Raw genomic sequence first — 13,414 nt, 5'->3', positions numbered from 1 at the left:
AAGGACACTATATAATGATCAAGGGATCAATCCAAGAAGAAGATATAACAATTGTAAATATTTATGCACCCAACAAAGGAGCACCTCAATACATAAGGCAAATGCTAACAGCCATAAAAGGGGAAATCGACAGTAGCACAATCATAGTAGAGGACTTTAACACCCCACTTTCATCAATGGACAGATCATGCAAAATGAAAACAAATAAGGAAACATAAGCTTAAGTGACACATTAAACAAGATGGACTTAATTGATATTTATAGGACATTCTATCCAAAAACAACAGAATACACTTTCTTCTCAAGTGCTCATGGAACATTCTCCAGGTTAGATCATATCTTTGGTCACAAATCAAGCCTTGGTAAATTTGAGAAAATTGAACTCGTATCAGGAATCTTTTCCAGGGCTTCCCTGGTGGTGCAGTGGTTGAGAGTCCACCTGCTGATACAGGGGGACACGGGTTCGTGCCCCGGTCTGGGAGGATCCCATGTGCCGCAGAGCGGCTGGGCCCGTGGGCCATGGCCGCTGGGCCTGCGCGCCCGGATCCTGTGCTCCACAGCGGGAGAGGCCACAACAGTGAGAGGCCGGCGTACAGCAAAAAAAAAAAAGGATCTTTTCTGACCACAATGCTATGAGACTAGATATCAATTACAGAAAAAAAAAACCTGTAAAACATACAAACACATGGAGGCTAAACAAGACACGACTAAATAACCGAGAGATCACTGAAGAAATCAAAGAGGAAATCAAAAAACACTTAGAAACAAATGACGATGAAAACATGATGACCCAAAACCTATGGGATGCATCAAAAGCAGTTCTAAGAGGGAAGTTTATAGCAATACAGTCCTACCTCAAGAAACAAGAAAAATATCAAATAAACAACCTAACCTGCACCTAAAGCAATTAGAGAAAGAAACACAAAAAAACCTCCAAGTTAGCAGAAGGAAAGAATCATAAAGATCAGATCAGAAATAAATGAAAAAGAAATGAAGGAAACAATAGCAAAGATCAATAAAACTAAAAGCTCGTTCCTTGAGAAGATAAACAAAATTGATAAACCATTAGCCAGACTCACCAAGAAAAAAAGGGAGAAGACTCAAATCAATAGAATTAGAAATGAAAAAGGAGAAGTAACAACTGACACTGCAGAAATACAAAGGATCATGAAAGATTACTACAAGCAACGATATGCCAACAAAATGGACAACCTGGAAGAAATGGACAAAGTCTTAGAAAAGCACAACCTTCTGAGACTGAACCAAGAAGAAATAGAAAATATGAACAGACCAATCACAAGCACTGAAATTGAAACTGTGATTAAAAATCTTCCAACAAGCAAAAGCCCAGTACCAGATGGTTTCACAGGAAAATTCTATCAAACCTTTAGAGAAGAGCTAACACCTATCCTTCTCAAACTCTTCCAATATATAGCAGAGGGAGGAACACTCCCAAACTCATTCTACTAGGCCACCATCACCCTGGTGCCAAAACCAGACAAAGATGTCACAAAAAAAGAAAACTACAGGCCAATAACATTGATGAACATAGATGCAAAAATCCTCAATACAATACTAGCAAACAGAATCCAACAGCACGTTAAAAGGATCATACACCATGATCATGTGTGGTATATTCCAGGAAGGCAGGGATTCTTCAATATACGCAGATCAATCAACATGTTACACCATATTAACAAACTGAAGGATAAAAACCATATGATCATCTCAATAGATGCAGAAAAGGCTTTCAACAAAATTCAAAACCCATTTATGATAAAAACCCTCTAGAATATAGGCATAGAGGGAACTTACCTCAACATAATAAAGGTCATTATTACAGCCAACATCCAACATCGTTCTCAGTGGTGAAAACCATGGCCTACAGCCAACATCGTTCTCAATGGTGAAAAACTGAAACCATTTCCACTGAGATCAGGAACAAGGCAAGGTGTCCCACTCTCACCATTATTACTCAACATACTTTTGGAAGTTTTAGTCACAGCAATCAGAGAAGAAAAAGAAATAAAAGGAATCCAAATCGGAAAAGAAGTAAAACTGTCACTGTTTGCAGATGACATGATACTATACATAAAGAATCCTAAAGATGCTGCCAGAAAACTACTAGAGCTAATCAATGAATTGGGTAGAGTAGCAGATACAAAACTAATGCACGGAAATCTCTTGCATTCCTATACACTAATAATGAAAAATCTGAAACAGAAATTATGGAAACACTCCCATTTACCATTGCAACAAAAGGAATAAAATACCTAGGAATAAACCTACCTAAGGAGACAAAAGACCTGTATGCAGAAAACTATGACACTGATGAAAGAAATGAAAGATGATACAAACAGATGGAGAGATATACCATGTTCCTGGATTGGAAGAATCAACATTGTGAAAATGTCTATACTACCCAAAGCAATCTACAGATTCAATGCACTCCCTATCAAACAACCAATGGCATTTTTCATAGAACTGGAACCAAAAATTTCACAATTTGTATGGAAACACAAAAGACCCGAATAGCCAAAGCAATCTTGAGAAAGAAAAACGGAGCTGGAGCAATCAGGTTCCCTGACTTCAGAGTATACTACAAAGCTACAGTAACCAAGACAGAATGGCACTGGCACAAGAACAGAAATATAGATCAAAGGAACAGGATAGAAAGCCCAGAGATAAACCCATGCACATATGGTCACCTTATCTTTGATAAAGGAGGCAAGAGTATACAATGGAGAAAAGGCACCCTCTACAAAAAGTGATGCTGGGAACACAGGACAGCTACATGTAAAAGAATTAAATTAGAACCCTCCCTAACACCATACACAAAAATAAACTCAAAATTGATTAAAGACCTAATGTAAGGCCAGATACTATCAAACTCTTAGAGGAAAACATAGGCAGAACATTGTATGACATGAATCACAGCAAGATCCTTTTTGACCCACCTCCTAGAGAAATGGAAATAGAGACAAAAATAAACAAATGGGTCCTAATGAAACTTACAAGTTTTTGCACAGCAAAGGAAACCATAAACAGAAGGAAAGACAATCCTCAGAATGGGAGAAAATATTTGCAAGCGAAGTAACTGAGAAAGGATTAATCTGCAAAATATACAAGCGACTCATGCAGCTCAATATCAGAAAAACAAACAACCCAATCCAAAAATGGGCAGAAGACCTAAATAGACATTTCTCCAAAGAGGATATACAGATTGCCAACAAACACATCGAAGGATACTCAACATCATTAATCATTAGAGAAATGCAAGTCAAAACTACAATGAGCTACCACCTCAAACCAGTCAGAATGGCCATCTTCAAAAAATCTACAAACAATAAATGCTGGAGAGGGTGTAGAGAAAAGGGAACCCTCTTGAACTGTTGGTGGGAATGTAAATTGATACAGCCACTATGGAGAACAGTATGGAGGTTCCTTAAAAAACTAAAAATAGAGCTACCATACGGCCCAGCAATCCCACTACTGGGCATATACCTTGAGAAAACCAAAATTCAAAAAGAGACATGTACAACTATGTTCATTGCAACTCTATTTACAATAGCCAGGACATGGAAGCAACCTAAGTGTCCATCAACAGATGAATGGGTAAAGAAGATGTGGCACATATATACAATGGAATATTACTCAGCCATAAAAAGAAACAAAATTGAGTTATTTGCAGTGAGGTGGATGAAGCTAGAGTCTGTCATACAGAGTGAAGTAATCAGAAAGAGATAAACAAATACCGTATGCTAACACATATATATGGAATGTAAAAAAAAAAAAAAAAAAAAAAGGTTCTGATGAACTTAGGGTCAGGACAGGAATAAAGATGCAGATGTTGAGAATGGACTTGAGGACCCAGGGAGGTGGAAGGGTAAGCTGGAACCAAGTGAGAGAGTAACACTGACATATATACACTACCAAATGTAAAATTGACAGCTACTGGGAAGCAGCTGCATAGTGCAGGGAGATCAGCTTGGTGCTTTGCGACCACCTAGAGAGGTGGGATAAGGAGGGTGGGAGGGAGACACAAAAGTCAGGGGATATGGGGATATACATGTGCATATAGCTGATTCACTTTGTTATACAGCAGAAACTAACACAACATTGTAAAGCAATTATACTCCAAGAAAGATGTTAAAAAAAAAGGAAACAAACAATACTGCAGTGATAAAGTGTCCTAGTTCCTCCTAAAGTGATATGCATAACAATATATCTTTGAGTTCTTCTTACAGAAACTAATGCCCCCACCTAAGTGGAGGATGGTAACTTCAGGCTAAGTACATGATTCTTGGAACACCACCCTGTTACCTCACCACTAAGCAATCAAAAGAAAATCCCACACCTTGCAGCCCTCACCCCAAATTTTGCCTTTAAAAACTCTTCTTCAGAAACTATCAGGAAGTTTGGGTCTTTTGAGCATAGGCCTCCCCATACTCCTTGTTTGGTCCTTGCAATAAACCTTTCTCTGCTCCAAACTCCATTTCAGTTTGTTTGGCCTCACTGTGCATTGGGCACACAAGCTTGGATTCGACAGCAATTTGTGTTTTAATTTTATTTATGACATACAGAAGTTTTAAAACTTCATCCAGTCAAACATCTTTTCCTCTGGTTTTGGATTCTGGTATTATGATTAAGAAAATCTTAGCCACCCCAATAGTATCAATATATTCTTTTTTATTCTTTTATAGTTTAAACCATTTAAAACCTTAATCAACCTAGAATGTACTTTAGTTTTATGTGAGGTAAAATCCTTTCTTTCTTTTGAAGTTAACCTGCTATGCCAACAGTGTTTATTCACTAATCCATTTTCCTTCCACTGATTTAAAATGTGAATCTTATCACAGTCTTATCACAAGCTATTGTATATACTAGAGTCTAATTTGGGGCCTTTCATTTTGCTCTATTGATCTGTTTATCTTCTCTGAGCCAGTTCTACACTGATTAAGTTATTGTCATTTGATAAATTTTTTAAAATCTGATTGGGCTTTTTCCACATTATTCTTTTTCCTTTTCAAGCTTTCTTGGCTATTTTTGTCCATTTATTGCTCTGGATGATCGAAGATCCCTCTACTATCCAATTAGGGGGAAAATGCTATTGGAATTTCAGGTAGACTTGCATTCCATTTATAGATTAATTTAGAGACTACTGACATCTTTACAATATTGAATCTTTATACTGGGAATGTGGTTTAACTCTCCATTTATTCTAGTCTACTTTCATGTCTCTAAGAAAGTTTTATAGTTTTCTTCTAATAGGTATTTTAAAGATCATTTCTCAGTTTTATTTTTATTGAGAGAGTGAATGGGATTTTTACATTTTATTTTACAAGAATGCTCCATTGATTTTTTAAATATATTTATTTTGTGACCAGCCACCTTACTGAACTATCCTGTTAAGTCTAATAGTTTTCCAGTTGATTCATTTGTGTTCCTTAGTTAGACAATTATGCTATCTGAGAATAATGATGATTTTTGTCCCTCTTTTCCAGTAGTTATATCTTTTATTTATGATTCTTACAATACATTAGCTATATCCTCCACAGCAATACTAAATGAAAGTGGTGATAACAGACATCTTTATCTTGTTCCTGACTTTAATGGGCATGTCTCTAGTTGTTCACCAAAAAGCATGAAGTTGTTTGAAGTTCATATTCATTGTCATATTATTACAATATTCTTCTATTCCCATTTATTTATTTATTTAGTTAGTTTTGGCTCCGTTGGGTCCTCGTTGCTGCACACAGGCTTTCTCTAGTTGTGGCGAGCAGGGGCTACTCTTCCTTGTGGTGTGTGGGCTTCTCACTGCAGTGGCTTCTCTTGTTGTGGAGCACGGGCTCTAGGCGTGTGGGCTTCAGTAGTTGTGGCTTGTGGCCTCTAGAGTGGAGGCTCAGTAGTTGTGGCGCACAGGCTTAGTTGCTCTGCTGCATGTGGGATCTTCCCGGAGCAGGGCTCAAACCCGTGTCCCCTGCATAGGCAGGCAGATTCTTAACCACTGCACCACCAGGGAAGTCCCTATCCCCATTTTTTAAAAACCAAATACGAATGTTGAATTTTTATAAAATGCCTTTTTAGCATTTATCGAGGTAATAATATGATAACTTAAGGAAAAGTCATTCACTTACTCCTGTGATGAGATTTCTTAATACTGTATATTTCTCAGATTTGTCTATGCATCCTACTTGGTCAAGGCACATTATTAATTTCTGCATGTTATTTTAATGTTTTGCAGAATTCTTCCTGCTTGCATTTTGGTTAAGGTCCTTACATTTATATTGATAAGTAGGATCAATCTGTGGTTTTCTTTCTTTTATACAGTGACTATCTTGGTCTGTTTTTGATACCAGGATAATGCTATTCCCTTAAAATAAAGAGGAAAATGTATCCTCTTTTTTTTTTTTTTTTGCGGTACATGGGCCTGTCACTGTTGGTGGCCTCTCCCGTTGCAGAGCACAGGCTCCAGACGCGCAGGCTCAGTGGCCATGGCTCATGGGCCCAGCCACTCCGCAGCATGTGGGATCTTCTCAGACCAGGGCACGAACCCACGTCCCCTGCATTGGCAGGCGGACTGTCAACCACTGCGCCACCACAGAAGCCCCAATATATCCTCTTTTTATGTGTTATGGAATGGAATATAGCAGTCAAAGTTTTAAAGGACTTAGCAAAAAAATCATCCAAGCCCAGTGTCTTTGCTGAGGTAATAATTTTAAAACTTCTAATTTTTTTCATCTTGATTATTCATCTATTCAGGTTTTTCAACCTTTTCTGAGAAAATTTTGTATATTTATATTTTTCTACAAATGTCCATTTTAATGAGATTTTAAAACTTTATTACTGTAATTATATACCATTATCTTATTATTTAACTATTTTCATCTGTATACTTTGTTATACCCATTTTCTCATTCCTTTTATATATTTGTGGGCTTATATTTTATATTTGTTTGTCCTTTTTCATTCATGTTTCGATTCTATTTTCAAATCCATCCTTCCTTGGGACCCCTTTCTCCTTCACCCAAGCTCCTGGTAGGATTTTCTAATGCTAAATCCATCTGTTTTCTCCCTCTTTCCCAGGCACCCAGTGTTTTTGTGCAGACTTTATCTTCTCTGAATCGCTCACCACAGAGCCTGACAGGTTCCACAGTGAGAAGTTTCCTTCTTCTCTTTTCTACAAAAACCTATTTGATTTGGTCCCATCCCTCAAAGTGCTGTCAGGCAACTGTTTAATTCATCCACTAAAGGCAGTGAGATGGAATAAAAGAGAAAGACCACTGAAGTGGGATTTCGAAGCCCAGAGATTAAGTCCTGAATCATATATGTCACCAACTAGCTCTCTGGCCTTATCTCCAGACCTTACTTTCCCCAGCTGTAAAATAAGGTACTTGGATTTCAGGATTTCCAGAATCCTATTCACCTTGAGAATTCTATGATTATCTATTATCCAGTTATCCAAATAAAATATCTCTAGTTGAGATGAGATTAATATTAATATTAATATAATAATAATATATAATATATATAATATAATAATATATAATATATATAAAAATTATATATATAATATATAATATAAATATATATATTATATATATAATATATTATATAATATATATTATATATATAATATAATATAATATATATTATATATAATATATTATATAATATATAATATAATAATTATATATATAATAATAATATTAATATAATATTAATATGTCTACATAATGCTTTCATTTTCACAGCTATTTGGGGGATTTTGTAACCCAAAGCAATGAACAGCATGCTGCTTCCTAACATTCCTTGAAAATGAGCGAAGAGTTCTTTATAAAATTCACTGGCTCCTTCAGTGTCAAAATTAAATCTACTGTGTTTCCTAACAAGGCAACCAATAGAAGCTTGAACAATTTCTGGAAAAACTAAAGTAGTACCAAGAAATGGAATCACCAAATTGCCAAGCAAAGCAGTATGATAACATATAATAATATGAGGTGACAGCACCATTCTGGCCTTATGTATTTATTTAAAGTTATAGTTATAATTTCTCCCAAAGGAGACCTCGAGTTAATTTCTTAATTCTGTTCTTAAACCCTTGTCCTAGACAACAGCATTATTTTGAGGTAAACTGGAAAGGGTAACTCTAGTGGGAACTGCCCTTCTTCTAGGAACAGTATCCCATTTTAAGAAATGCCCTCCATGCTAGCTCCATATATGTGGTTCTTGCTATGGACCCATTTACAAAGCAGCAGTTCACTGATTGGCCCAGAAAGGAGACATGACCAAAGCAAAACCAATGAACTTCTTCCTTGGATATTTGGACCTGGGACCAAGAGTAACGGGAATTTCCCTGGTGAAACCAAGCAGGACCCCATGGGGCCATCCCAGGTACAAAAGCCCCTCTGTGTTCCCTGTTTTTTGAAAAATGCTTTAGTCTCGTAGGCCTTCCCTGAGTTCCAAAACACAGGGGAAGTGAGGGATACAGAAACAAAGGAAAAGCAGTTAAGAAGAAAAGTGACGACAGATTAAACAACAGTCAGTGATAAAACAAAGTCCTAGGTCCTCCTCAAGGAATATACATAACAATCTGATGCATACCTTTGAGTTATTAGGAAGAAACTAAGACCCCCATCCAGATGGAGGATGGTGACTACATGAAGACCACAAGCATGGAGACCCCAGACCGGCTGGAACCAGAGGTTGACGATTAAGATTTCCGAAACACCACCCTGTTACCTCACTATCAACCAATCAGAAGAAAGTCATGCATCCTGCAGCTCTCACTCCAAATGTCACTTTTAAAAACCCTTCCCTGAAAGCCTTTTGAGCATGAACTGCCTATTCTCCTTATTTGGAACCTGCAATAAACACTGTACTTTCCTTCACCACAACCTGGGTCAGTAAGTTGGCTTTGCTGCATGGCAGGTGAGTGGACCCAAGTTTGGGTTCGGTAACACTGGGAGTGCTGAACATACTGAACATGTAGGTAGTGAAGCTCATGAGCCAACAGAAGCCATGAGTTCTGTCACATGGAGTTCGGTTGTGGCAAGACAGAAAAAAAGGAATCTATATGCAGAGAGAAGTGGGGCATAGAAGCAACTGGACAAAGATCCATGGAGGAGTCGATCTCAAAGAGATTTGCTAACTCCAAGGCTACGAGAGAAGCACCATTCTTAGACTAATGCAGATGACTGGCATGCTGCAGTGAACGTCAGAGCAAAACACCCTACTTTAAAGGTGGTTAATGAGACTTAACCATGAGTACTTGCCAACAGAACATGGGAGCTCTCTGCATTGGGTGTCAGTGTTTAGACAGAAGAAGGAGGCCATTCAAATATGGATCCATATAGAACATAGAACAGTGTGGTGCCAGTGAACAGAGCAAAGTCAGATGAGAAAAGAGGGGTGAACACAGACCATGCTACCATAAGCTAACAGTTTACAGGAACTTCTTAGTGAAGAGGGACATGTGGGAACTATTTAAAGATGACTAAATTAATTTTGTATCATGTTTACATTAACTAGATAATAAGTTCAAGTTTTATTTCATAGAGTAGATTTAGGGATTCATAATCAATCACTTTGATAATCTTTATAAAGACATAAATGAATTAACCCTACAAGGTATACTTAATGAGCTGAACCTGGATGATCCCAAATGGCAATTCCAACAACATTCAGATTTTCAGCACATTAAGAATAAACCACGCAATTCTATCAAACATTGAGAAAAGAGCTAACACCTATCCTTCTCAAATTCTTCCAAAATATAGCAAAGGGAGGAACACTCCCAAACTCACTCTACGAGGCCACCATCACCCTGATACCAAAACCAGACAAAGATGTCACAAAAAGGAAAACTACAGGCCAATATCGCGGATGAACATAAGTGCAAAACTCCTCAACACAATACTAGCAAATAGAATCCAACAGCACATTAAAAGGATCATACACCATGACCAAGTGGGATTTATCCCAGGAATGCAAGGATTCTTCAATATATGCAAATCAATCAATGTGATACACCACATTAACAAATTGAAGGGGAAAAACCATATGATCATCTCAACAGATGCAGAAAAAGCTTTCAACAAAATTCACCACCCATTTATGATAAAAACCATCCAGAAAGTGGGCATACAGGGAACCTGCCTCAGCATAATAAAGGCCATATATGACAAACCCACAGCCAACATTGTTCTCAATGGTGAAAAACTGAAAGCTTATCCTCTAAGATCAGGAACAAGACAAAGTTGCCCACTCTCACCACTATTATTCAACATAGTTTTGGAAGTCCTAGCCACAGCAATCAGAGAAGAAAAAGAAATAAAAGGAATCCAAATCAGAAAAGAAGAAGTAAAGCTGTCACTGTTTGCAGATACATAGAGAATCCTAAAGATGCTACCAGAAAACTACTAGAGCTTATCAATGAGTTTGGTAAAGTAGCACGATACAAAATTAATGCACAGAAATCTCTTGTATTCCTATACACTAATGATGAAAAATCTGAAAGAGAAATGAATGATACACTCCCATTTACCATTGCAACAAAAAGAATAAAATACCTAGGTATAAACCTACCTAAGGAGACAAAAGACCTGTATGCAGAAAACTACAAGACACTGTTGAAAGAAATTAAAGATGATACAAACAGATGGAGAGATATACCATGCAGACGTAGAGAATGGACTTGAAGACATGGGGAGGGGGAAGGGTAAGCTGGGACAAAGTGAAAGAGTGGCATGGACATATATGCACTACCAAATGTAAACTAGATAGCTAGTGGTAAGCAGCCACATAGCACAGGGAGATCAGCTTGGTGCTTTGTGTCCACCTAGAGGCGTGGGATAGGGAGGGTGGGAGGGAGACGCAGAGGAAGGAGATTATGGGGATGTATGTACATGTATAGCTGATTCACAGCAGAAACTAACACACCATTGTAAAGCAATTATACTCCAATAAAGATGTTTTAAAAAAAAAACCACTATATGGTAAATGAGTGTGTTCCTCTCTGCACAAAGATATCTATATCACACACTCCAGGAGATCTGAAAGGGGAGGAAAGAAGGAGTTTAATAGTTTTCTAATATTTATGAATTTTATCAATATATTTATAAGAATAAGCTATAAAACTATGAAAGGCAAAATGTGAGGCAACAATATGGAGGTTTTGCTAAATTTCATAGGTTGCTGATCATACCCAGCTTCAGTTTCTTGGCCAATGCGTCAACTTGAATTGTGGGATCAGATCCCATGGACAGAAAACATATCAGAGGTGTTCGTGTATCACTTTCTTCCCAAGTTTTCTCCAGATTTAAGATAACTGGTTCTGTGTACTTTTCCTCCAAAGAATCTGCAATATACTTTCTTGCTTGAAAAACAGTACGGTCTGGGCACCAAGACCTAGAAATGCACACATGTTAGAGGAAATAAATTCAGGTTTTAAAAATTCTATCTAATGCTAAGCACATAAAGAACACATAGTTAGTTAGCAAAAGGATAGTGAGCTAATCCTCCTTTATGCAGATATGTGTAAGATGGATGGCAATGTTTTCTATCCTTGGATGAATGCAAGTTTGTTCATGTAGTTTTGATGCGAGGCATTGGCAAGGAGTAGGTCAGGGCCAGTTCTGTTGCCAATCTAGAAGGGAACTTAGAAGTCAACTGATCCAAACGTCTCATTTTCAGAGGAAGCTGCAACTACTCTGAAGCTTTAGTTATTTTCGTTTTAAAACACATCAGTGATTATCCCTAGTAACTAAGCTATCAGCTTCAGGGAAGCAATTCCTCATTCAAACTAATACACAGGAGCACATTCATTCTTTGACAAATATTTATGGAGTGAATACTATACATCACGCCCTGCTCTTGATGCCAGGGACTCAGCAGGGATGCAAGGGGAGGCGTCCTCTGCCAGGTCCAGTACATGATGGGGGCTGGCCTGCTGCATACTCGAGGTTCTACAGCCTTCAGAGGGAGATAATATGTCAATGGTGTTAGAAGTAGCTTGATCAGCAAGCATTTATTTAATACCATCTGTGTAGACTACACTGTAGCAGGTTCTGCACACAATGACACATTAAATAAATGTCATTTGATATTTTTAGATCACAGACAAACTCTATGGATTCTTCTTTGTTAGTAGATTGCATTATTCATTTGACATAGATTCAATTTTAAAATGATGGATATAAGACACATCTATTCTAATAAAATAAAAACAAATTGCCATTTTGCAGTCTACAGGTCCTGAGGTCATCACTGCTGACAGCTCTGATCACTCTCAAAGAGTGACAACAACCAGGAAACAACTTTTCTAAGAAAACTCAGGGGTATAACATTAGGAAAGACAAAAACAACTCCAACATAATCCGACATCTTTTTGTTATTCTTTTGGTGGTTTCGTCTCCCCCAACTCTACCCTTCTGTCTTGCCCACCACACACACATACCCCGCCACACACACACACACACACACACACACACACACATCTTCCAATATAGAATCCTTCTTTGAGCTACTGCATGTTGGGAAAACATGAAAAGTGAGAAAGAAAAGGAAGAATATTCTTCCTCAACATCACTTTCAAACTTTTGCTTCCATTTTAACAGCCAAAACAGCATTTATATGTTTCAATAGCACAATATTCTTGGTTTTAGCTTAAAAACTAATTGCCTTGTAACACTGTGAGATCTATTCTTTTACAGAAGTAAATTCAACAATAAATGATTCACTCAATGGTAAATGATGACAAAAGTGAATAGTACAAACATATTTTTCATACGTGTTTTGCTAAAAGCACTATCATTAACACGTTATCAAAATATACCTTTCACCATTTTATTTGCCATCCCAGACTTCAGTTGGGAAACACATACATCTATTACAGTAACTACTAGCACATAGTGAAGTAAGCTCACTGAGGTGGGATCTGTAATTTGACACTATAAAGTGATGCTCTAGGTCTGATAATACCTATTCTCACCTGATAAGTAAAAGCTTGTGGCAGGTATCTAGTGAGTCATTATATCCATCAGGGATGATTTCCTCCTCTGGAGCATCTTTATCAAACCAGATTTTCCATCCCTTCTCATTACGAGATATCTAAAATAAATAAGCTGATTAGTGAGCCCCGGGAATATATGCAATTAAAATTGAATAACCTGAGAAAGCCATTCTTTATAGGCAGCTAATTTTTTAAACATAACCACACTGTTTACATTTTTCTTCAGAACCAGTGACTCAGATAGATTGGATATTATGATTCCCTTTCAGTTTTTCCATTGCTCTTCTACGTTATTCGCTAAAATTAGGACTATGTATCAATTACGCTAAACGACTGGGCAGGAAAAAACATAGACCAGGGTTTCTCAACCTCCGCACTATGGGCATTTAGGGCCAGATTAAT

At 37.5% G+C, this 13,414-nt stretch overlaps 1 protein-coding gene across 2 annotated transcripts in view; it reads right to left on the bottom strand.

Annotated features, from left to right (window-relative positions):
- Nucleotides 1–13,414, bottom strand: part of DNAH8 (dynein axonemal heavy chain 8) — a 320,651-nt gene that overhangs the window by 80,044 nt on the left and 227,193 nt on the right. For both annotated transcript variants that reach the window (XM_049715770.1, XM_004267646.3), the window contains 2 exons: nucleotides 12,992–13,110; nucleotides 11,207–11,409 (listed from right to left, as the gene is read on the bottom strand). In XM_049715770.1, the coding sequence (XP_049571727.1) occupies nucleotides 11,207–11,409; nucleotides 12,992–13,110 (322 nt within the window). The remainder of the gene's footprint in view (nucleotides 1–11,206; nucleotides 11,410–12,991; nucleotides 13,111–13,414) is intronic.

Source organism: Orcinus orca, chromosome 10 (genome assembly GCF_937001465.1).
Source record: "Orcinus orca chromosome 10, mOrcOrc1.1, whole genome shotgun sequence".
NCBI lineage: Eukaryota > Metazoa > Chordata > Mammalia > Artiodactyla > Delphinidae > Orcinus > Orcinus orca.
The sequence above is the reverse complement of the archived record's forward strand: the minus strand, read 5'-3'. Positions and strand labels throughout refer to the sequence as shown.